General features: G+C 40.5%; 2 protein-coding genes across 6 annotated transcripts in view; one reads left to right on the top strand and one right to left on the bottom strand.

The window, feature by feature from the left end:
- Nucleotides 1-164: 164 nt before the first annotated feature.
- Nucleotides 165-7,437, bottom strand: LOC109463959 (protein FAM122A-like). The gene is made up of 10 exons (XM_019760875.1): nucleotides 6,979-7,437; nucleotides 5,798-5,879; nucleotides 5,216-5,272; nucleotides 5,050-5,093; nucleotides 4,095-4,146; nucleotides 3,236-3,436; nucleotides 2,297-2,388; nucleotides 1,976-2,040; nucleotides 1,695-1,803; nucleotides 165-1,099 (listed from the first exon to the last, which is right to left on the bottom strand). Exons 1-10 carry the CDS (start codon nucleotides 7,101-7,103, stop codon nucleotides 706-708), a joined length of 1,221 nt encoding a protein of 406 aa, XP_019616434.1. The 5' UTR covers nucleotides 7,104-7,437; the 3' UTR covers nucleotides 165-705.
- A 1,834-nt stretch (nucleotides 7,438-9,271) lies between these two features.
- The window catches only part of LOC109463948 (extensin-like), a 20,231-nt gene continuing 4,098 nt past the window's right edge, over nucleotides 9,272-25,404 (top strand). The window contains exons 1-7 of one of the 5 annotated variants that reach the window (XM_019760857.1): nucleotides 9,272-9,371; nucleotides 17,308-17,428; nucleotides 18,573-18,629; nucleotides 20,632-20,733; nucleotides 21,382-21,614; nucleotides 22,226-22,333; nucleotides 23,532-23,585. In XM_019760857.1, coding sequence (XP_019616416.1) covers nucleotides 17,329-17,428; nucleotides 18,573-18,629; nucleotides 20,632-20,733; nucleotides 21,382-21,614; nucleotides 22,226-22,333; nucleotides 23,532-23,585 — 654 coding nt within the window. In that variant the 5' untranslated portion in view covers nucleotides 9,272-9,371; nucleotides 17,308-17,328. Of the gene's footprint in view, nucleotides 9,372-17,307; nucleotides 17,429-18,572; nucleotides 18,630-20,631; nucleotides 20,734-21,381; nucleotides 21,615-22,225; nucleotides 22,334-23,528; nucleotides 23,586-25,404 lie in introns of all 5 variants that reach the window. The other 4 variants (XM_019760856.1, XM_019760858.1, XM_019760859.1 and 1 more) reach the window with 4 other exon arrangements.

Genomic DNA, 25,404 nt, shown 5'->3' with positions numbered 1-25,404 from the left:
TATAAGTAACAGATACTGTTTTGGTGTCAGGTATAATATATATGTATGTAACAGGTAAGATATAGTATAGTAAGATTATGTACACAGATTTGGTATGTACTAGTATTTTTTGGTGACAAATACATGTAGTATTAAAAAAGGCTTTGTGGTAACTGTCATTTTGCTAATCGGTAACTGAACAATTATAAATTCAAAACCATGAAAATGAAAGTCATAATAAAATGTTTGTTCAAAACAGTCAGCAATGTGATTTTACAAGAAATGCAGATACATGTATAGCAAAGTGAGAAAAACACTGGTCAGTTTTGACTAGAAAAGACATTGGGACATTGAGAAATACAGTTATAAATCTAGTAAACAACAAAGTTAAATTAGATTGTTTGACACAAAACTGTACTGATACCTTGTGGCATTGCATTATATACAAAGTCAACATAACCTGTTGATCAAATGAATTTCCTGGCAAATATTATATATCTACAGTACATGTACCTACCTATAGGGTAGTAAAATTTGCGGGGGAAAACCAATATTATCACCCAATAATATGTTTTCTTACAGTACACAAATCTTGCATTCTTCACAAAAAATTCTACATACATCTCTACAATATATTATTAGTCATACCTTGACGCTGTACAATTCGCCTATGTACATTACATGTAGCATGGGGTAATAAATTATGGACTCTGTGTTAAACATTTGTTATAATTTCTGTCCGTTTACGGAGCTGATGGGGGTGAATACGGACGCAGCCGCAGTAAAGACGGGAGAGGACTGGGATAGAGGGGAGGAAAGAGTGGGAATAGGAGAAGAAAGAGAGGAGGGAGGGGTAGAGTGAGGGACAGTAGACAAGGGGCCAGCTTTAGTAGATGTGGGGGTGGCTAGGGTAGTTTTGGAGTTGGGTAAAGTGGAGATGGGGGTTGGGAGGGTGCACATGGGGGATGGGAGAGTTGTCATGAGGGTGGAGGAGTGGGAGAAAAGTGGAGACGGGAGGGTGTGCATGGGGGTTGATGCAGTGGTGTGAATGATGCCCCCTGGCATCCTGTTGATGAACTGCGGTGGGCTGGCATCTTCCTCCAAGCTGCTTGAAGACAGACTGGAAAAAAACGAGAGGTTGTTTGAAAAAAAAAGTCTTCAAGTCAATTCAGACGATGCAATTCTTAGGCATAGAAAATGTACAAAAAAGTAAACAGACAGACACGCACACTCATTCACTATGTACATGTATGGCCTCCATCAGCTCATATGTTACTGACTCTCCTAATTTGCACAGACTAGGGCTGAACGAGTTCTATACAAGAATGACAGTCTCTGCCACATAAGACACAGCTGTTAACTGATTCAGTTTTTCAGAGTTGCAAATTTCTCTTTCTCTCTCTCTCTCACACACACACACACACACACACACACACTTGAGAATACCAGAGATCTGTGCACACACTACAGAACACCAGAGTTGTACATACCATTCAGTTTTTTCTGAGTTGCAAATCTCGCTCTCTTACACATGAACACACATGCACACACACACACACACCTGTACATACGATTCAGTTTTTTCTGAGTTGCAAATCTCTCTCACACACACACACCTGCACACATGCACACACACACACACACACATACACACACACACACACACACACACACACACACACGCGTGCTAGAGAACACCAGAGATCTGTACATACCTGTGTATGAGAGGTGTGGATGCCGCAGGGCTGTCAGGTGTACTGTTGTCTGAGTGACAGGCTCTCTTAGGGGGGCTACTGAAGTCCAGCTTGTGGTCTCCTGAACATACTTTAACACATTCAAAAACATTGAAGATGTTAGAAACACACTCAGGCTGTGTGGACAAACAAACTTAGGATGCCATTCTGGAGATTCAAAGTCTTCTGTCTGGCTATATTACTACATTCAAATTCAGTCTAGTGAAAAGACAGATATGTACAAGTTCGTCAAATTTTCTTACGTTTTCTCTTGAGAGTTTCTCCAAGAATGCTTGGCCGGATACATCCAGGACTCTGACTCCTCCTCCTGTGGGATAAAAAAAAGAAAAAAGATGAATCACACTCCATCCGTTAAAATGGGTCTTCAATATATATAATCAGATTAAAACTGCTTATGACATGACTATAGACACAGCAATGTTGAAAGAAGCAGAAAAATGCTACTAGATATCCAATTACATTTTTAGAACTTTCTTTTTCAGAGGAAGCACTGGGCAAAAGTACTTCAACAGTTTATTATTATTATTATAACAGTAACGCCATAAAAGTTTTCTGTGACTTACGTGACAAAAGCCTTGCGAGTTGGGCTGGGGATGGGACTGGGGCTCAGGCTACTGTTCCTCACAGACATTTGCATGGAGGGGGAAAAACATTGCTGCAAACAAAACAAACACTTCATCACAAAAAACAACACTTTGGACATAGCACTCTGTTGTGAACATTGAAAAATTGTGAAATTATACTGTACACAATACCTGCCCTACTAATACCCATCCTTCATGCCATCACCAGCATTTTGCCTGGCTGGTCATCTTTCCTTTCTTTATATTCTTGAAAGAGATCTAGAGTCGCTGTCTTTTTTCCTTTCCTTAGGCCACAGCAAGTAATTTTTAAGGATGATATCAGTGCGTGCGTTAATTTTCGGCTGACTTTGGGAGAAAAAAACAAGAAATTTTGTTGCCTTCTGACAGTGGTCAACATGCCGGAAATGGGCAAAGATGTCTGCTCCCTTGCTGGAAAGTGGATGGCAGATAACTATGAAGAGAGGAGACAAGAAAAGACTCTGATTTAAGTTTTGTTTCTTACTTTGATGCAGTGATATGTGATTGTGATGCTGGCTGTGTATATGTGATGTTGTAACAGTTGGGGGTTTATAGGCGCCACCAACTGACCCAGCCAATGGGTCTAGACCTTTTAGCTCACTCAGTTAGAGCGTCTGCCTGTGGCCCGGGAGCCGTGAGTTCGAATCCGGCCCAGGACCAAGGGGTTTTTATCTGTTTCTACTGTCTCCTCCTGGTTTCTTACAATGTTCCCACTAAATCAAAACCATTTGTACCATCATTGAGTCAAAATTTCAAAATGTAGGAACCTTGTTGGCACCCGCTTGCATTAGATTTGGAGTCTGTGCAGGATGTCATCCATAAAATTTACATGCTGTGACCTTATATGGTAATCTGGTAGGGGAGGGGCTAAATGACAGTGTCAGGTAGGCATTTCCTTACCTTATTAGGAATTCTTGTGGGGGAGGGGCTAGAAGACAGAGGCAGGGAGGCAGGCAGGATGGTGAGCGGTTCGGCGAATCGGCTGGAAGGTGACATGGGGGGGAGGGATGTGGGAGGAGTCACCGTCTTGGTACTGGAGTCGGAGGAACTGTTCAGGGTGCCCCCTTTCTCCTCAGAGAAGGACTGCATAAACTTGTCCCTCTGGAAGAAAACAGGAAAATAGTCATGAAACAACATTACATATACTTTTGAATCTCTCAATACTTAAGTGTAAGAATACTTTTTCACTCATCATTATCATCATCGCCACTCCCATCTGTTGATGATTTGGGACACCACTTCTTTCAACTCAAAATTAATTTTTGGGAATAGGTGCGCTGGTGCACCAAACCTAACAAATTGGGTGCACAAAAATTTTTGGGTGCATCTTATAAGATAAAATATCAAGTAGAAAGTCAGCAAAAGCTAATTATGTTTCATTTCAGTACTATAACAAATTTCAATCATTTCATAATTTTTCTGACACTTAGATGTTAAGAATATGCTGTATACTTCTATACATTTAACATCTTTACATATGTAAACCTATGAAAATATTTGGGTGCACTTGTGAACCCACAGAAAAAAAATTGGGTGCATAGCTCCAAATTTGGGTCCACTAAGGTGCACATGCACCCAGTATGTTGAGCCCTGAACTGCCTCCAACAAGTAACAGAGACAGAAGTTCCAGTGTAGAGCCAACACCCACCACAGCATTCTGTCAATTTTGACCAACATCCCAACTGCTGAGGACTGGTACTAGTACTGGTGCCAAGGACTAAGCATAGGAAACAAGACATACAAAACTGTGCTTGCATACCAAAGAGGTCTCCTCCCAGGATTGGCTCATTTGCATGACAGAGTGCATCTCCCTGGAAACAACAAATGCAGCAATAATGAAAAGGTGAATGGTTGATAACAAATATAGTATATTTCCCCACATTTTCACAGATTACCCTTACCACCAGCATATACAACTTGGAATGTGATAAGTGGTATGGGTGTGGTATTTATTGTCCACCATGGAATAAGTATCAACGAACTTCAAGGTCACATGCCTACCATACTGTACAAACATGCGATCAATACTAAGTGTACAGGGGCTGAAGTTACGATGTTGACACCCAGAACTTGACAGTACTTATCAAGGTCATTACCGGTTTACTCCTGAAGGCACATTTTGCAAGTAGCATACATGTAGGTGGGGCTGGAATCAACTCAGGTGGAACATATCCTTCTCAGTACGTAATGGGTGCAGCCTTGTTTTCATGAAACTCCTGGACTGAGCGCCCATAATAATTTTTGTACGTCTGCTTCTAGGCTTTTTGTACAGTGACTTATTATAAAAAAACCCTATGCCCAGGGAAAAAATGTTGAGTTTCCTGTTTCAGTCCTGGGTTGGTAATAGGGATGTCAATGTTGGAAAACCGATGGTACATGCACAATGTTCCTTCACTTGCGTGTCAGATCATGGAGCCAGAAAAAGTTGATCAGCTCAAAATATTTATGTCCCTTGCAGGGGTCAACACAAAAAAGGCTAAGGTCAGCAGTTTTTTCCAGGGTCAGTTGGGAAACAGGAAACAACATTTTTTCCTAGGCCCTCCTACCAACCTCACATCAAGGCTATATACATTGTAGTGCAATGTTTGACATTCCAGCATGACAGGGGCTTGGGAAGTGAAAAGACATGCTTCCGCTTGTGACAGTCTGCTTTGAGATGTCAACATGTACTAGCAGAACAAGTATGTATCCTACAAGGGAATGCGTGTACCCACCTTTCATGTTCAGTCTCTCGGTCTGAAACACTCATCCCTTCTTCCTGGAATGTTTGACGTAAAACATTGAGTGTCAACAACTACGAAATCCATGTACACCACAGTCTAACTTGTTTTGAAAATGATGAAAACATTAAGAGCAACCAACTCGACAGACAGTACTTACCCTTTTGAGTTGAGAAATTCTGTGGCCAATCCTGATAGGAGGAGATACTGCATTGGGCTGAAGGAAAGAGACACAAAGAAAATCAACTGAATCATGTGGTACTGCTAGTAAACACATGAGGTACACGTACATTGCACGGACTTGATACTGACAAATTAGGGTTGGAAATACATTCTATGTCTTTACACTGAGGGCTCGAAATAGTGGGTGCATGTGCACCTTATTTTACCTACATGCACCCAAATTTGGAGCTGTGCACCCAATTTTTTCTGTGGGTGCACCAGTGCACCCAATATTTTTGCAGGTTTATGTATGTAAAGATATTCAATGTAGAGTAGCATATCTTATCATAATATGTCAGCAGAAAAATGATAAAATCATTGTTATAGTACTTTTCTTTAGAAATGAAACAACCTGCAATTCCTACATCTCAAAATCATATATTATAATCCTTAAAAAATAAGAAATAGTATTTGTACTATTACTGATCCTGAAGCACTCACACTCTGACAATAATCTAAAATATGCTGTCTTTTAAACATGAATGTTGCAGATTTTCTGACTTTGAGAAACACGACTTACGCTGGCTCCATTGTTGACCACACTGGCACTAAATCTCCTGACACGTGGCGATATCACCGGCTGAAAAACTGGTGCATGGTCGCTGAAATACAAAAAAAGGAATTGGTAAGAATTACTACACTAACAGCACAGTTACTGTATTTCTTTTATGACCACTATCCATGACATATCATAGAAATAATCTTAAACATTACATGATAGGATTACAAAACAAATATCATCACAATTATATCAATTCAATTCGAAGAGCACAATGATTAAGTGACAAAGGTATTGACAGGATACTCTCATAAAACAGGGTCTGAACCTTAACCAAATGTTTTCTTTACATTGTTATGTGCATTGGTGGGGGGTTTATAGGCGCTACCAACTGACAGATCCGGCAAACGATCCGGCAAACGGGTCTAGACCTTTTCGGCCGAGCGGTTAGAGCATCTGGTTATGAAGCTCTGGTGCCCGGGAGGTCGTGGGTTCGAACCCCGGCCCGGGACCAGAAGGGTTTTTACTGGCTCCTGGCTCTCTGTTTCTTACAGTGGTTCCCACACCGGCCCTGCCCTGGGAGTTCTGGCAAAGAGTGCCGCTCCAGGGATGTCGAATTCGGAAGATTCGAGAACGAATCTTGAAAAGAAAAGGGGAGTAGTGTAACAGTGGGGGGGTTTATAGGCACTACCAACTGACCCGGCCGAAGGGTCTAGACCTTTTCGGCCGAGCGGTTAGAGCGTCTGACTGGTGCCAAGGAGGTCGTGGGTTCTAACCCCGGCCTGGGACCTGTGGGTTTTTATTGGCTCCTCCTGTTTCTTACAGTGCAACATGTATACATGAAAAACAAGTTAGCCAATTTTTAGACATAGTACTAGTATATAGTCAAAGATGAAAAGGGCAGTGACATATGCTCTGTGTTAAATTTACAGAGCAGGAAATTCAGAATAATAGTGGCTCAATTTAGAGTCAAATGACAACAACATAGAAAAGTTCAAGTTCAAGGCATCTACACATAGCTACATATACAAATATTTGTCAACGATGTTCAGCCTACAAAGAGCCTTGTCATTTGAGCTTAGATCATCAGAATTAGCTCACATGTTTAGAATACAACAAAATCTAGTAACTGTACGAAGTATAGTATCCACGGAGTTGCAGTGCTGATGGGGGAGGGGGGCGTTACAGGGGTTAGCTCTTACCTTTGTTTGTTGATCATCGGGGCACTGTTGGAGCGGCGGAGTTGGCTCCCCCCGTTCCCGTCCTCCAGGCACGGCTCGGCCTGTGGGGACGGCTCCACCTCCATCCTACTCACACTACTCGCCATCCGCAACCCTCAACTCCCGAAAACAACCAATATTTCGACAGTTTTGGGCCAAAAAATGTCCTTTGACAAGGGGGCCCGGCGGCGTCGTCCTTTTATGTCAGCGATCAGTCGAGTTCACGGCGCCGCCTCGATGTCACAAAGCGACCACGCCTCCAAAATTTCCAGCCATCTGGCCCAAAATTGGAGAAATCTTGTAAAAATACAACGCCAAAGTGTGACGAGGAGCAACAAGAATTGCCAAAATTACTCGTTCCATGGAAACTTGAGATTTTGATGTTTTGGCAATTTGCTCCGCACCGCGCATGCTCCGGCCGGCAGCAGCTTTTGTTGTTAAATTACCAGTGATTGGCTGTTAGAATTTCCCGCGAAATTTCTTACCAATAAGAAGCTTTGATACTTATGAAGCGCCCTGGTTAATATTAAACGCTAGTTTGTTGAACTGATTGAAGACTATTTCACTTTTTGGAGGGTACAAATATAATTTTTTTTTTTTTGCATTTCGGCGCATGCCGCTATGTTACGAGTCAAACATTCGGCGTATTATAAACAATGGAACAACGGGCCATTCTGCCTGCCACATTTGCCGTTTTTACCAACTGTCGGTAGATGGCGTTGTTGATACGTGAGCCTGGAGCCATGTCTATGTAGTAATGTCTAAAGGTGGCATATGTACAGCATCATCTCAAAGTAGATGTAGAGGAACACATCTATAATCATTTCCAAGCACATGTAGGGTGGTATATGCAAGAGTTATCTCCAAGCAAATGTTGGTGGCGTCCATGATCTGACTATTTAGTCATCTTCTAGAGTGGCATGCCTATATATAGTTATTTCCAAGCAGATGCAGGGTTGCATATGTAAGATGTACAATATATCACACTGACAGGTTTTGGCAAAAGCACTTGTTTCACAAAGCTTTCAACATCACAAATGTTTGTTAACTGAAAATTGATTATTTCATATCTATAAACCTATCAGCTATAGCATTGCATTTCACATATTTTATCTATTCCGCAATCATCTCATCCACGCATGCATGTTTTGACCCACATGGCCTTGAACCAACTTGACCTTGCATTTTCTTTTTGATCATTCGACAAAACTAGACAAGATATAAAACTTGGCCAAATTTTATTTCAAAACACCAAACAGTTACTGAGATATTGCCAACTTTGCACTTCGGCACCTGCCATAGGGCTAGTGTAGAAAATAGCACAGTATTGTACTGTGTGGTGTAGAAATGTTTTTTTGTGTTACATATTCAATCTTCGTATTTGTGAAGTGCACCCTATTATTTGTGAAGTGCACCCTATTTACGCGGTAAAAACTATAATTTTTACCGCGTCGAAGTGAGTCATCTTGGGGTCCTTATAGAAATCCCCATAGGGCGAAAACTGTGCTCTGCTACCCTAACACTTCACTTCTCTCTACATATGCAGTTGCACTTTTCTGAGGGCCTGCAAGGGGGGGTAGTGATTACGAATTACGCAAAATTTTCGCCGCCTATTACGAATTACGTTAAAGTCTCAGAGCTGATTACGACTTTACGATTTGCGGCTAATGTCCAATTACGAATTACGTTGAGTTTTTCGGAGGCTGCCTACGAATTACGAAGTCTAAAACGGCCTGATTACGCCTTACGAAAAAGGGCTTTCAGGCCCTCTTTTCTGGTATGTAAATAGCAGAAACCCAACCTCCTTGTGCACTGTGACCGTGTAAGATCAGGAGGAGCGAGTAGAAACAGATAAAAACCCCTGGTCCCGGGCTGGGGTTCGGACCCACGACCAAACCCGGGCACCAGTCCACACGCAGATGCTCTAACCACTCGGCTAAAAGGTCTAGGCCCGTCGGCCGGTTCAGTTGGTAGCACCTATAAACCCCCCACTGTTACAACCATACCAAAACACGACCAAGTTCTGGTCTTCTTCTTTTACTGTTTGAAGTAAAGCTAGCACGACATTTGCCTGTTGGTACTATTGCCATCATGCTGAAAGATTTTACGTCAAAACTATGCATATCATCTGAAAATGATAAGTAAAATGTAAATAATTACCATATATTTGCAGCATTTATTTCAAAATTTTAAGGATTATAAATCTATATGTCTTTGATACTGGAATCTATCAATGAATTTACTGTTCGCAAATCATGTACTATTTTTAGCTAATTTCGCACATGCGTAGAGTGATACCTGCGCAAGGGCGTCCTATCTGGGCGGGATCTGCGCAGAAAAACCATTAGTCCTTCCGGCGGTGCCGTTCAACTCATGTAAGTCCCGCTTTTCCCGTTCTCATTCAGCCTTTCCTCGCTTGTTTTAGGCGCACAATTTCCTTTCGTGGGAAATTCGAAATGCCTGGAAGGAGAGAGGCCTTTTATACTCGTACTTCGTCGGTCAGAACGTCTGGAATAGCCCCTGGAAAGTGAAAGTTGGGGAACGCCAAGAAAAATGGCCGCAGATAGAATTTCAGCGGGCGATTTTTGGTCCTATTCACCTAAAATTTGATACCCATTTTCCCAGTTGGCCTTTAAGTCTCCCTGCTACCTGAATCGCCACTGTTTGTTGATTCCACAGTCGTGTTTTCTGAGAATGTTCGGCAAAATGGCGCCGATTCCCAGTGAGGCATTGTAGTAAAGCCATGCCGAGAATTATGTGATTTTCTAAAAGCTTTGGTGATCGTCGAACATTTTTGGGTGGTGGCAGCTCTACGTTATTACTACCAGTACATCCATGCGTGTCCAGGGCAAATCTACCACAAGATTATCATCCAAACCCACAAATCCGGGGGAAAAGCCCACATTGATGTTCCAGAACGTTTTGCTACAATATTTCTGCCATGCAACAACTCGCTACGAATTTATTTGGTACACCTTATAATTGTATGCGTACGGAATCCTCTGTGACTAATGGTAGCCTCTTTTGTTGTGCAAAAACTTGGAGCAGCGTCCGATCATTTTCTGCATTCTGTTAGTCATTTTGTAGTCTGAACGCCAGGCTTTCTATGTTTTGCAATGCTTACCACAGGCAAGGCCCTCCTGGTCATTTTGGAGAGTTTATATGCTTCCTATTGACTTCATAATCAATACTGTAGTGGAGATTTTAACACCAATTTATATTCTATGGAGATAGATTTCACACCTTCTAGCGTTGGTTTGCCAAATGGGCAGATGCTCAAAAAAGGTGTGAAAACTCCTTAGAGACCTTTATTTGTTTCTAATAGGTTATAAAAAAGAATTAGCACCTTTCTAAGGATTCATTTACAGCCGCTCAGGTTGTAATGTACCTTTACAAGACTTTGTTTGCTTAGTAGTTGAATGATCAAACAAAGGTCAGATATCAACAAACTCATTTTGCCACAGTTTATTGACTTCTATAAGTAGAATAGAGTTATACACAGAATGCCCACTATATAGCTATCTCATTGTTAGTTACACATTTGTAGATAGAGGAATTCTGGGGTTCGTAATCTCGTAGACATCTAAATTTGCGGGTAAATCCAGTGTCCTCTGACCAGAATGTTGACCCGGCATCTCGCGGCCTTGTTGCAAACACGTCTCTGGTATTGATTTGATTATTCTAAGGTCAACCAGTGGCAAATTCAGGCCTCTATCTCTGGTTAGGCAATTAAGTCCCTTATGGTAGATTAGGGCCCTGTACTCTCCAGGCATTTGGGACTGTGTGACAGGAATCACCACCGCTATCTATCATGCCCCAATGACAACCAAATGCAGTGAATTATTCACGCTCAGTGTAAAAGATGTGCTGTACCTGCTTTCAGGTGATAAGATTTTCCCCAAAGCTACAAAGTCGTAAGAAAAGTAATCGGGACCCACTGATCGATGGCAGTGCTTATTTTGTAAAGTCCGTGTCATTCCTGGATGATATGGGGTTACGCATGTCAGTAAGTTTAGAGCTGGGATATTACTTATGGTTTAGACTTATATATCTGGATAGATGTGAAGCTGCATAGTCATAGTTCAGTTCAGAAATAGAAGTGGGTGGCTCTTGCTTGAATGTGGCACAGGATGTTAAGTGCAGTGCCAAGATTTGTGAGATGTTTTGTACCTTAGTTTGCAGATTCTTGGGTGGTCACTTACCATCTTTCGTTGTTGTTAAAATAAATTAAGAAACTAGCTACATCAACGTTAGAATTGTGATTACATGTAGGAAAGAGGTGAAAAACAACATCTCTCTCAACACCTGGTAACTTCTTGAAGAGGCATCCTGTATGTAAAAGTTATTTTGATTTGTAGAGAAAAAAGAATGCCACCACATCATCAGCACACCTGGAATTCTTCCTTACTTTTGTTAGGATCTTTCTGTTGAGTACGTCTTTTCACTAATTTCAGTTGTGAACTGTCTACTGCTACACACCTGTTTTGAAGGGTTCTCATTTTCAGATCTCCAATCTGGAGAATGATTCATAATTTCAATGGGGAGAGTCTGGCATATACACAAATTACGTCCTATATAGCTTGTTGAGGACTCCATAAAGAAAGATAGTCATAACAAAGCACTGCCATTACTGGTTTGTATCACTTACAATGCACTTTTTTGAGAATTTGAGAAGAATATGCTACACATGTAGCTTTTTCTCTTACAAATTTTTCATCTTTTTCCAGGCAATAAATTCGAACCACCGTCAGAAATGCAAATTGTGATGGACCAGTGCAGTGATAGAAAAAAAAGAAAATACTCCTAGGTATATTTTGTTTCAAGACAATTGTTCCAGTGGTCTCTGGTGTTCCCTTTTGAACCTGACCAACTTATGGCTGCCAGCAGGCATTTCCATTGTAATTTCTGACGACCATCTGTTAGTTGTATATATACTGTAAGTACAGACACTTTTGCAGTGGTTTTATTTTTAGGGTGACCAGAAATGTTTCTGCAAAATCATAACACTGTGAATTTGTGTTTCTAGAGTCAATTCTGTGTCACCGAGTGGGTTGTTATTGTCATTATTTAGAAATGTTTTGAATTCTTTGTAATTGTTTGTCTAAGAAATTTCATAATTTGGAAATATTTTGAACATCTTGTCAATATTCTAAATAATTCCCTGGTTTTCTAAAACGTTTGAAATATTCCTGATGTGGATTATGACATTTCCAATAGTTTCTAAATATTTCTAACAGCACTCTACCATTTTTACCATTATTTCGAATTATTTCTAACATTTTGTAAATAGGTCAGTGGGATGGGAAGGAAGTAATTCACACATCCCTGTGGAGTACAGGGTAGACTGCCTGGGCGTCAGACATCGATGCCTTACAACAAAAGAGCCACCAGTGTCCAGCAGTGAAATCTAAAAATATACAGAGGAAGACAGAAGAGTAGGATTAGCACCTACTTTTATGGGGGCAATTACCCACATCTACCATTTGGTTATTTGTTTGAAATAGTTCTAAATATTTCGAATTGTGGAAGAAACACATGGGTAGTTCAAATTTATTCTAAAGAAAGAGATCTTTGTACAGTCACATTCAAAATGTTTCAGAAATATATAAATGAATTCAAATATATTCAAATTTTCATTTTCAAATTTTTGAAAAATTTAGAACTTTTGTTACTGGGGTATTCTTTTCTTCTAAATAATTCAAACGTATTAGAAACATGGAGAAAAAACCCACTCGGTGACGTGGAATGGACTCTACTCTACTACTAAAATGTTTCAACTGCAAACTCCAAACAATGCCTTTTTCCCTCCTACCGCAAAATAAAACCTTACATGCACCGCGAAGGTAAATGTATTCGCAGTATGTGTACAGGTTCATGTATTGATATTGCCTCTCTCTCACAGGGTGCAATATACAATCATGAACCACTAAATTCTTCCCCAATAGTGGGTGATTTTGCAGTGCTTGTAATGTCACAGCAGGAGGGGCAGAATAGATTGGCCTGATATTGATCAAATGTTCGGGGATGGATGGTTATTATGCTGCCAGGTATATGCATCGATCCATCTACAGTCCTTAGAATATTTGATGTCCACAAATAACTATATAAAAACTCAATTTTGTTTTGTGTGCACTACGCACAAAGCTTTTGATTTCAAAGATCTTAGAAATCAAAGATTGTCAGAAAACTATTGCAATCATGAAATTTACATTGATTATCAAAAAGTATAAATTTTAAAGCCTCAATTGCAGGTGTATTCTTACAAATACCAGACAAATACAGAAATGTGAATGTAGATTTTACATTTGAAAGTCATTTTTAAACTTCTTCAGTCTTCCTTCTGAAAAGGTCCAAGAATATGTTCATCCAGTAGCTATGTGTTTTTGCCTAGTTCTAGAGACAGACTATAAGTATAACAAACTGTAAATCATGCCCTGCATGTCTTTGTTCCAATTTTCTACTCTGAATGGTTTCCTTTCTTCCCTGATAAAAACAGTTGAAATCTTTGTTGAAATCGGCAGCTACAAAACGGTTAGGCCCCAGGCAGTACAATGTTGCTGATAATACCAGTTTGGCGGGTACCCACACACCAAGTAAACCTGGATTAATAACACGGGATTCCACGCTCTTTCTGTGTCCCACTTGGGAGGTAAAAAAGCACTCCAGAGATTTTCCACTTCTGAATCACGGAGATTATGGTTTTAGTAAGGCGTTTGGATCACCTCTCTATGGTCTTACTGGCAAAGGGGTGACTCAAGCATTCATGTAAGAGGGTCTGCATGGGGGGGTCCTGGCAACGGTTAACGGTGAATTCAGCAGGGCCGATGACGCTTAACGGTAAATTCAGGACGGTCGGCAACGCTTAACGGTAAATTGACAGACTTTTTTTCGTTCGAGCTGCACTGGATTTGGTATCTCGCTTTGTGAGAAAAGGTGATCACTGACAAAATTACGTATATCTTACATGTAATGAAGCACGCATTAAAGGTATGTGTACCCTGTGTTCCCCACATGCCCTGGTCCCCGAGTGCGTCCACAAATAAAGGGGAGTCCGAGTCGACGTCAGCCAGCTTGCATTTTTTCAGTCTGCCCAGTGGATTTTGAGAGGGGAGCGTCGTAATCTAGGGGGGTCCGGGGGAATGCCCCCCCGGGAAATTTAGGATTTTTTAGCCTTCAAAAACGCAATTTCCCACATTTTGAGAGGCAAATCATGGTGTTGAGAGTGTTTGTCGGTCCTTCTGATGTTTTCATATTTTACTCAAGATTTTTGTTAATTTGCCTGTCAAGGTTGACGGATTCTTTAAAAAAAATTCTGTAACTCTCCGCAAACTTCCGGAAATTGACAGGAAAGCTGGTTTTGGCTAGAGCCGAAGGGACCGAGCGCAGAAGCGCGAGTCGAGCGCCAAAGGCGCGAGCAATGTAGGTGGGTCCGGGGGCATTCTCCCCCGGGAAATTTTGTATTTTGAACCTTCAATGACGCATTTTCCTGCACTTTGAAAGGCAAAATTAGGCGTAACGAAGAATTATTCATGAACGCTTAACGCTGAATTTAGGATGACAAATAACGTTTTACGTTGAATTAAAACGACCAATAACGCTTCACGAGGAATATACTGATAACGCTTAACGTTAAATTAGAGCGGGCCGGCAACGATTAACGGTAAATTAAAATAGCCCATAACGGTTAACGAAAAAGGGCATGCAGACCCTCATGTAAGGTGTGGTGAGTTGATTGTGTGGTTTATTCTTATGAAAGACCTTTATTGTACATTTTTGCTCAATTGCGAACTAAGTACAGGTCACGGCAAATAGCGATGGTAGACTAAAATATATCTATAGTAAAACTACATATGTACAGGTTCTGCTTCTTCTCGCTTCTTAAAACAGTTGTTATTTGGTACCAAACTGTGCTTTTTGAATTCTTCGTATTTTTAGAAATATATTGTTGACAGTATACTGTATTAGAGAAACAAGAAACTAGTGTTACGTAATCATGACATTTGCATTAGGAAAAGGTCACGCAAGCAAAGAGCAAAAAGATCTCATTTTTAAAAGTTGGCGACCAGAATGTCAACTTGATATTTGGTATCCCATGAGTTGCATAATTCATGTGACAGATAATTGCATAGTGACCTTTCAGCGGCTATTGCAAGTTCTGGGTGTTGAAATTACAGTAGCATACTCACCCACAAAACAGGACACCTAAGGCCACACCAATTTAATTTGTTGGTTAACGGATTTTTCTAGAAAAATAATGAAATAATAAAAACAGGCCTAGGCATCCTATTATGGCCCAAAATGGTACGATAGCAGCCATGAAGTCAACACACCAAGCTGGTTCAAAATTTCAACAATGAATTTTGAACTTTTAATGATACCACTGCATTGAAAGATGGAATAACTGTAACAACTAGGAAGAAAAGGACTTTTCAACTGTTCAGGGCAAAACATGAGCATTTTGCAGTTGATTCTGAATTTTTTTTTTTGCAAATCAGAAAAAAATGAAGCAGGTGAATCCATTAACCAAGAAATTAAATTGGTGTGGCCTAAGATATATGGCTAATATTAGATAGCCTTGGTCATGATTCCTGGGTCGTTGTAAGATTCAGTAGTGTGCATATGTTTGGAATTAGGTGTAGTAGTGACTGGAACACAAAAACATGGAGAATGTTGGTTTTTAGTTGGTTTTTTTTACAACCCAAACAACATTGTAGAAATGCAACAAAGAACTATACTGATTTATTTAGGTGTCTCCTGCACATAAAGTGGCTCTAATTTTTTTATACCCAGTGCTTGATATACTTTTTTCTGCATATTTGCACATGCACAGACAAATTTTACTTCATAACTCAGACTTTGAGAAGTACGAAACATAAAGGAAACTGTTTAGAAATCATTGCCATTTCTTCAGTTATACTGCATACATGTAGGTGAACAGTGGATGCAGCAAATAAAAAAAACTAAAAACATCTACATTTTCATATGAAGTAACTGCATGTTCACTCAGTATTGCAAGCCCCCACACCTGAAAAATTGTCCAACCAGACCAGAGATTGGCATCTGGACACCCAGAAATGTCGTGTTTGGTGTGATATATTGGTCGGGTCAAGGATGGCCTTGGTTGGACATGTGGTCCATGGTCACCAACTCGGTCAGTGGTAGGGTCTACGTGACCACAGACTAGCCAGCCATCACTTAATTATTAATTCTATGATGTGTACTACCCATAAATTTTGTGTCATTTTCATACACATAAATCAGATAGATGACACTGGGTGCAAGTTGCAATCAGCCCGTGGTATTTTGATCCTTATGATTGTAAGTATGATATGTACTAATGTAGTGATGGGATACAATGTTTGTTTACACAAATTGCAGTCATCTAGTTAGTATACGTCTGACAGTGAGCTTAAAGTCCAGCTGAGCTACCAAAAAATAAAGCATTATCTTAGGAAGTCTAACCAAACAATGTGACAATCAAACTGTATCGTATACCATATATACTGTATAGACAGGTCTATAGCATCAGCAGAGCAGCAACCAGCACTATCTTGATCTCCTGCTACTAGTTGGCAGTGTAAGTTTGATAAGAGCTGAATTGGTCCATTTGGTGTTGATAAGGCTATGTACTGGGAGAATGCCAAGGTCATTTTAGTTGGCTGTCATTCAACCATTATCTCTCCTCTACATGTGTGTATAGGGGATACCAATATCCCGTTTTTTTTGGTGTGCAAGATAAAGTTCTTCTACAAACTTAAGGAATTTTGTATGCTTCTTCTGGATATGTCATTTGTAATGTGCTTGCACAAAAGAAGTCAATGTGGTAAAGAAGGCTCTTTATTCGTATACATGTATTCACGGAAAGAAGTCAAATGTTTCAATTAACAGTGTGCAAAATACCTGGTTGCCCAGTTCCCCTGGGCAACCAAATTTTACTTGGGGCAACCTATTTTTCAACCTAGGTAGCCCAGTGTGCTACCTGGATTTTAAGAATGCTCCCCTCACCCCCTAAATCATGCCCACTTGGCTTGCACCACTGTATCCGGCAGATGCTTTTAAATTTTAGGTATTAATGGCTATAACTAAGTACAATGTATCAGTTAACTAAAGGCTGTTAGAAATATTGTCAAAGGCTTATGTATGTAACATTACTTATTTGAGGAAAGTAGTAACTTGTATATGTAGGTGGGGCAACCTAAAATTCTGATGGGCAACCTAATTTTTGCCGTAGGTTGCTCCATGAAATGTAATGGAGATTATATTTCAAGATCTTAATTCTAATGTTTTTCATGTTGTGTTTTTTTCTTGCAGATTGCCCATGCTAGTCGTGTGATGAATACTCCCACCTATGACAAGATGTACATGAATTCCATGGGCCACATGGGCCCCCCTCCCCCTCCCCAGGGTGCCATGCTGTACCCCACCCCAGCACGTGAGTTCAGCATCCAACATTGGAACACAACGCTTCGTCCATCGTGGTCGATTAGCTTGCACAAAGCAGGGCCTTCCTTCTAGCACCACAAGAAAATGGAACTTCAGGTTCAGCTATCAAAAACAGCTCGAAATTCATTTCTGGGAATAGGTGCACTGGTGCACCCAACCTAAAATATTAGGTGCACAAAAATTTTTTTGGGTGCACCATATGAAACAAACCTAAATCTTACTGCAGCTCCTCTTATAAGCTTGAATCTGAAATGGGAGCTAACTTCGAAATCTTATACAAATACTACAACAAAGATTTTATTATTTTTCTGACCTTTAGCTATTTGGCTATCACTCTAGCCAAAGTTTACGTAGTAGACCCTGATGTGGATTTTATAGAACTATTTGAAGTCTAGGTTCGAAACACCTTTTTCTGCAGAAGATCCTAGCAATTGTAACGTGCATGCGACTTGTGTACAAACCTCACAATTCAGCCGCGAGGCTGTGATGGGTTTTGGTTTTCAATAAACAATAAACAATACCTGCACTGGTGCATGATACATTGAAAGTTACCTGCACCAGTCAGATTTTACCTGCACTGCTCAGAATTCAGGAAGTGTGGATCAAAGTCATGCAAAAAGTCGGATGGAGCGATATTCAAAAATCCATTTTCTCATCATGTTAGAAGAAAGATTAGGCTTTGTACAGGGCACATTGTTGTTGTGTGTAAATGTTAAGTGTTATTATCAACCCTGATAGAAATGGTGTTTTATGATTTATGGATTGTTGTATTTCACTTTTCGAGAAGTTTGTTCAGTAGAATTTTTAGGGTGTGCGCTTTGGTTACAAAGATATCACTATACATTACCTCTTGACATGGTATGTAGTGAGGCAATACCCTGAAAAAGACACATATACCATACTTTTTGAGACCCTAAGATGCATCTATTCTCAAATTTTTTGAAGCCATTCCTAAAGTCATTTTGCGAGGGTTACCATTTGTAGATCTGTACCAGAAACGTAGGTTAAAAATGGCTTCAGCCACTGTTATACTTACAGCTAGAAGTAGGAAGGTACAAGTGTAGAGGGCCAAACTCTGAATGTTTAGAGGTTAGGGGGAGAACTCAACATTTTCTCCATGTCTCACAACACAGAAGATGAGACCAGTAGATGGAATTACGTGCCAATCTACTACTACTACAATGACAAAGGTGAACATAACTCTTGAACCCTCTATAATTAGGGCGTGAGGCGCATCAGCTTTGCAATATTCTGCCAGTCACCACAGCATGGCCGCTATAAAAGGTGGTGACAGCCTTCTCGCCAGATAGGCCCCCTAGCAACTCACAGAAAAACTGCAGGACATTCTCTGAGGACGTGTGAAACACGTGGAGTTTGTCTCGAATTCTTTGACCACAGCTACACTCTGGGATGTAGCCTACATCCCAGAGTGCAGTTTGCCGATAAGTCACAAAAAATGTGTTGCCCACACTTCGAAGGCAGCTTTTACCACGAATAATCAAATCTAGGGGTTTTAGTACTAGTTATAATTACATAGATCAAAACATGTTCCAGATATATAGTTGTATGAGGAAGGCAGCTATGGCCAAAAAATCAAATGACTGCCGATTAGAATTAGTGCTTCATGAAAAGGGCTGGATGGATCCAGTCTTGTCCCAAATTTTAAACCATGTAACATGAACCCAGTCCTTTTAAACTACTGATGGAGATGGCACAGTCCAGTTTGTGAAGCCAGATTACCATATTCAATGGGCCAGCTTTGGAGTGTTTCGCCTGGCCTGAGTTTCTTATAATTAAGCAGCAAAATTGTACCAACCGGCTTTCTAATTACTGCAAAAATAAAGTTGCAAAAATAAAGCCAGTTGCTACGATGGGCTGCCAGACAAAGATGCCAGATGGTCGGAACACCCAAAACCCGATCCAAAGTTTGTGAAAAAGCCCCTCTGGCGGGAATGCTCCTGATACTTATAGAGACTGAGAGTAGTTAGCTTGGTGTGCTTCTGTTTTGCAGGGAAAAAACACTGAATTTGCTTGCAGTATGAAGGACAACTTAGTATGACAGCCAATTAATAGCAGAGTAGATTTTAGTACAGGACATGTAGATGCATTTGCCTGCGGATGTTATGACAATATCAACTGTTACGTATGATGCTAAATAAGACGAATGAAATCGAAAAGACCTTGATCAGTAATAAGCTGGGTCATGCACTGTTCTTTATACAATGGTTGCTTACCACAGGTTTTTATATTACGTGATCATCCGTAATGGGTGCAGTTTTTTTCTTGCGTATTTGCACTTGCACTGTTTGCCTTACTCACACAGTATGAAGTCATTGAGCTTTGCTCCCTTGCTTATAACAGTTGTTTGTACTCTCTTTTGTGACTTTTTGTGTGTTATGATATTTAAGATTGGAATGTATAGTTACTGTATATATTTTCTTAACTGTTGTAGGTTGGCAGTGAAAAAATATCACAAGCTTCAGTAGTTTGAAAGTTTTCTATAGTTATGGTTATTGATATTTTAACAAAATATTATTAGCTGCTTGGACATGTGGAGTTTCATGGAAATTGTTACCATAACCAAGTATGAAGACTTACCTGTATTAGATGCCCTGTTACAAAAAGGGACATGATATTTCATGTCTACCAGTATAGTGTATGTGCACAACTGTTGGTACTGAATACCAAACAACAGGGTTTGAAATTAACAGTGTCCCGATGGCCACTGACCACTAAAATTTTGGCCGGGACAACTATAAACACACTTTGGGACATTTGGGGGACAATAGAAAAATAATCAACCACAGAATGTCAGCCCTTCTTTTGTTCACCAGGCACACATCCTGGCTTTTGGCTCCGGAAAAGTCCCCTCAAATTTCCTATTTTTGTCATACAAAAGTCATACAATACTTCCGAAAAAGTTGGTTGGGAAAGTTCATCCTCACTTCGAGACAGTTGAAATTAATAGGCACAGTGCTGGGACAATAGTAAGAAAAGTTAATTTCGAGGTCTGAACAGTATCAAGATATACACATCAAGGCACTGAGAATCTAGATATCGCAAATGTCCATCAGGGACCCACCACAGCAGTACTATTATCAAATACAGGTACTAGGTAGTACTACTAACAGACAAGTGTAATGTGTTGGCCAGTCTAACCTGCCTTGGTTGTGTTCCTCTCTGTTGTACCAGCGATGATGTACCCTCCCATCAGCACCCAGCCGTCCTACGTCCCCAGGCCTAACGCCTACGCCAGCCCCATGATGCCATCAGCATACTACTCTGCCTCCAGTGGTGAGTACAATTACACCACAGTCAAATCTGCAGTAGGTTGCTTAATAAAATTCACTGGACTTGGATCCGGACTTGTAAGAATGTTTAGGTTCAAGTCCAAAAAAAACTAAGTCAAGAACCGAGTCCGGACTAATTACCAAAATAAAACATTTCACATATCTCTTTTCTTTCCAAAGCACCTAAAACCCTCCGTAGATTGCAAAATCTTTGCCGCAAAATGAAGAAAACATTGCCATCGGGCATCGTCAAGTATCAGCCTCCATGTTATGTGGCCAGAGTTTAGCCCAAACAACATTGCAAGGTTGCCAACATGCAATTTTGTATATGCCGAATCCGGACCTGAACCTAAATTTGGGTTTAGGTACACAGCACTACATCCGCTCAGAGTGGCAAAACTGGATTTTCAGTTTTCTCCTTATTCTTTCCAGAGCATACTGCTGTCTGTGAGGCAAAAATGTAATGTCGCTGATGGAAAATTATTGTTTGCTATGTTTTGTATCATTGGCTATTTATGAGTGTTACCCAAGGCAAGAAATCGGAAAGGTTGTAGCTTTTTGGGGGCTATATTTCAAATGTCTTGTTTTTTTGGCCTTTGATCGCTTGTTTCTATATTTTTGTTTGTTGATGGGTTGTTCCTGCCCTTCACAGCGTACACCACAGCTGGTGCCGTGTACAAGCCAGCTCCCATGGTCCCCACTCCCACAGGGTCCACAGGGCCTCCGACTGGATACCCAACCCCCAATCCTACCCCCACCCCTACCCCCACGGCCACCCCCACCCCCTCCCTAAACCCTGCCCCTGCCCCCAGCCCCTACGCCAGTCCGGGGAACGCGATGACTGGTTTTGCTCCGACGCACCAGCCCTCCTATCAACATATGCAGGTGAGAAACAGCATGTACATGTACATGTATGTATGTAGGTCTGTTCATTACTATGTCTTACAAGTTAATATTGATGCAAGTATTTGTTCATTCATTCAATCATTCATTTATTCATCAAGTCACCATAATTTTTCATATATTCAGTCAGGCATTCAATGTGTAAGACCCAGAAAATTGACCCAGAAAATTTGACAGAAAGCCTCTATCAATGTTATGAAGTATGGTGGGCATGAGATGCAGAGAACACAGGTTTGATTCGATCCCAGGATCCTGACAAGTCATTGTGTCCTTGGGATTGGCACTAGGTGTAAATCAATTAAAGGTACTTGATTTCAGTCGTAGAGGTAAAAGGTGGTGGAAGGAGAGGGATAACCATTTCCCTATGGCCTCAAGAAGGCTACAGGACAACCTTTTACCTTACATATTACATATTTTTGTTGTACTTCAGCCGACGTTGCACTCCTACCCATCTGCCCACCTGTATGGCCAGCCCACCTTAAAATAGCTATTTTAGATTTTACTCTATCCGCAAAGCAACGAAGATAAATAGAAAACTGTCTGGATGTCTAACCTTCACTGACATACATGTTTCTGGTTTTGTTGTACTCCAGCCGACGATGCACTCCTACCCGTCTGCCCACCTGTACGGTCAGCAGGTGGTGCACAACACCACAGTGGTGCAGCAGCCGCAGAGGACGGTCTACGTCGTGCCTTCTCAGGTGGGACTGCTAGAGGGAGCTGTTTCCTGGGCGCATGGTTTGAGCGACGCCACTGCTGTTCAAATCTGTTTACAGAAAAAATCAAACACTACAGTAGTAACATTTGCAAAGCAAATGCATAATGTTTACGTTTGGACATGGTCTGCCCTGTTAATTTTTACCTAGTTCTAGTATATATGGTGACAGGAGCGGAGCAGACCATGAAATTGCAACATTATGTAACCCAACATCAGTCACCATGGTGACAGACATCATTAAATCATGTCATTGGTTAGGTCAGAGGTTACTGTTTGGAGAAGAAGAGGAAGAAACTGAGCAAAAACATTTTGTATTCCTTTGGTAAACGTAACAAAATTGGTTGTAGAGGTTAAAGTTTGTTCCAACACAAGGTTGACGAGATTGACTGAAAATCTATGATGAGTTCCCTTTTTGTGTTGGCTTTACAAGGTTGAAACTCTTAAAACTATGGATTATTAGTAGAATCCATTCATTTGAGAAACAAAAATGCATTTTTTTCCATCATGTAATGTGGTATTTTTTTTCAAATTCAAAATCATTTCGACTCCTGCAAATGAACAAACAAACAAGTAAGAAAAAAGGAGTTTTGTGGAACTGAAAAAAGAATATTTCATACAAAATTTAGATTGCTGTCATCAAACACCCTTGTGCTGTTTTGCCATGTACATTTGTAGCTGAAGTGCTACTGTTCAAACCCTGGGCCCAGGCTAGTCTGTGGTGGGCAGTTTTGTTGCTTTGAGGGAGAGTGGCTGTGGATAGGGGGAGTCCTACAGTACATATTGTACAAGGATTAGGAACTGAAGAAAAGTTTGACACTCACAGTCATAAAAGGAATGTTATGACCTGTTAAGTGTTCAAACTTTCACCTCTAAAAGTAGAACTTCTCAGTTATGTGCACAAGTTTAGTGTGTAACTCTTCTCGCTACCTGACTGCTGTGTGAATGAAAGACTTGGTGCTAGTATAGCTAGGATGTCTCGTAATGTAGCATCGGTATGGATGACTGTGTGTGTGTGTAGCACTTTTGTGTATTGAGGTCCAATTTCCTTTGCCACCGTTCAGCAGCGATAGTTGTGATTTTCTCCTCTTGTTTGTCCATGTCTAACAACAACCCAGCTCCTCTCCTGTCTGTCTGTCTGTCACATGACCACAATTATAGCCACCACATTGTGATTTCAGCAGAAATCGGGCACCCAGACGTGGGGTGGAGGGCCGGCTTACAGAAGCAGCTACAAGGTGATCAGCTCAACCTCAGGGACTGTCCCGCATTAAGGATGTCGCCTGCAAATAGATACCCATTTTGTTTCAAGTTAAAACTTTAGATCCAATAAAGATCCCTCACCTAGAGCTTTTGACCAGTCACTCTGGTCTTCCTCAGTAGACTGACCCAGTGAGGCTTGTCACGTGGCTTCTTTGAAGTGTGACGTCAACTGAGGAAGACCAGAGTGACTGGTGGAAAGCTCTAGACGAGAGATCTTTATTGTGTTGGGTCAAAAGATTTAACCTCAAACGTATAACTACCAACACTCTTTGAACTTTCATGATAGAAATCTATTTTGTTGCGGGCTGTGATTGTTTCTTCCCATATAATAACTACTTGATCACTCATTTATTCAGTCATTCATTCATTCACAATGTTTCAAAGCATGGTGCTTAAAATTCAGGATGTAAATTGACATCCATTCTTGAACAAAGAGTGACCGTAAACATCCATCCTTAATGTTGGACAGGAATCCATAAACAGTTTCACAGGCTTGGAATTTTGTTTGTCTTTACCTTGTTCATTTTGTAGCCATTTAGCCACTACTGTTTTATCCAGGTTGCCAGAAAGGTTGCTGCCTTGGTGTCCAGGTTACTGTAAACGCATAAATTTACATTGTACTTTTGAGTTGGTTTTACTTCGCTATAGGTTTTTTTGTGGCATTCGAACTTCAACAATTCTGTGAAATACAAAACACATTTGCAGTCCTGATTTTGTGTCAAGAGGCCACAGCCAAGAACACAAAACTAAATCCACTGTGAACAATTCACAATTTACAGTACTGTACCTAAATATATTAGTGTGAAATGTGCAGTGTATCTTATTGGCAAGGCAACATACAGATACACCAACAATACATGTACCAAAGGTAAGGTCCTTTTAGTAGTAAGGCTTTTACACTGACATCTTGCCCGGTAGAGACTAAGGGCATCCATTGTGATACTTCCATATGACATCCATATGTGTTTCATGGTAGAAGAAGTTGGTATTTTCTGTGATATGGCAAGGTTTTCAGGTATGTATTATAGAAGGCAGAGGGAAGCCAGGTAACTAAACTAGAAGTAATTTGAGAAAAAATGTCTGCATTTTGATTTTCCAACAGCTTACTGCCATCTTACTGTATGGGTGTTGAGTGCAGATGTGTTTCTATTTTTAGAATTGTAAAACATTCCATTTAGTTATTGTATGCAATAGACTGACACATTTTTTGCTTCTGCTTTTTTTGTGCTGCTATCTTTGGTTTTATCTGTCTTATAACCTCTTTTTAAGTTGCTCGCCAAGCTTCTTAGTTTCCCTGTTTAGAAAACTTATGTTGAACCATTCTTTAGGCCACACCAATTTAATTTGTTGGTTCTCGGATTCGCCTCTTCATTTTTTTCTGATTTGCAAAAAAAAAAGATTCTGGTTCTGAATCAACTCAAAAATGCTCATATTTTGCCCCCAACAGTTGAGGAAATTCCTTTTCTTCCTAGTTGTTACAGTTTTTTCCATCTATCAATGCAGTGGTTTGATTAAAAGTTCAAAATTTATACTTTAAATTTTAACCCAGCCTTTTTTGTTGACTTCATGGCTCATATTGTAGCATTTCGTGCTATAATAGGATGCCTAGGCCTGTTTTATTTTTATTTTTCGCCCTGTCGCTTCATATTTTTTGGCGACGCCTCAGGGGGAGCCTAATGGTACAGTATTGTGTGCAGTTTGCAAGAATTCTAGGAATTGCACAGGCATTTTTTTCCACAGGAATGGAATGTCTACAGGCATGTCTGGGATTTCGCTGACACACATCTATGCCCA

The sequence above is a fragment of the Branchiostoma belcheri genome, unplaced genomic scaffold (genome assembly GCF_001625305.1).
Source record: "Branchiostoma belcheri isolate BF01 breed outbred unplaced genomic scaffold, Haploidv18h27 scaffold13, whole genome shotgun sequence".
NCBI classification, from domain to species: domain Eukaryota; kingdom Metazoa; phylum Chordata; class Leptocardii; order Amphioxiformes; family Branchiostomatidae; genus Branchiostoma; species Branchiostoma belcheri.
This window is presented reverse-complemented; position numbering and strand designations above follow the sequence as displayed.

What these genes read in the sequence shown, in the direction of transcription:
- LOC109463959 (XM_019760875.1), bottom strand. Translation starts at nt 7,103, where the DNA reads ATGGCGAGTAGTGTGAGTAGGATGGAGGTGGAGCCGTCCCCACAGGCC. An exon ending in CGAGAGACTGAACATGAAAG is followed by an intron (nt 4,147 to 5,049) that starts GTGGGTACACGC and finishes TGTTGTTTCCAG; the next exon opens with GGAGATGCACTCTGTCATGC. An exon ending in CCTGGGAGGAGACCTCTTTG is followed by an intron (nt 3,437 to 4,094) that starts GTATGCAAGCAC and finishes GTTTTCTTCCAG; the next exon opens with AGGGACAAGTTTATGCAGTC.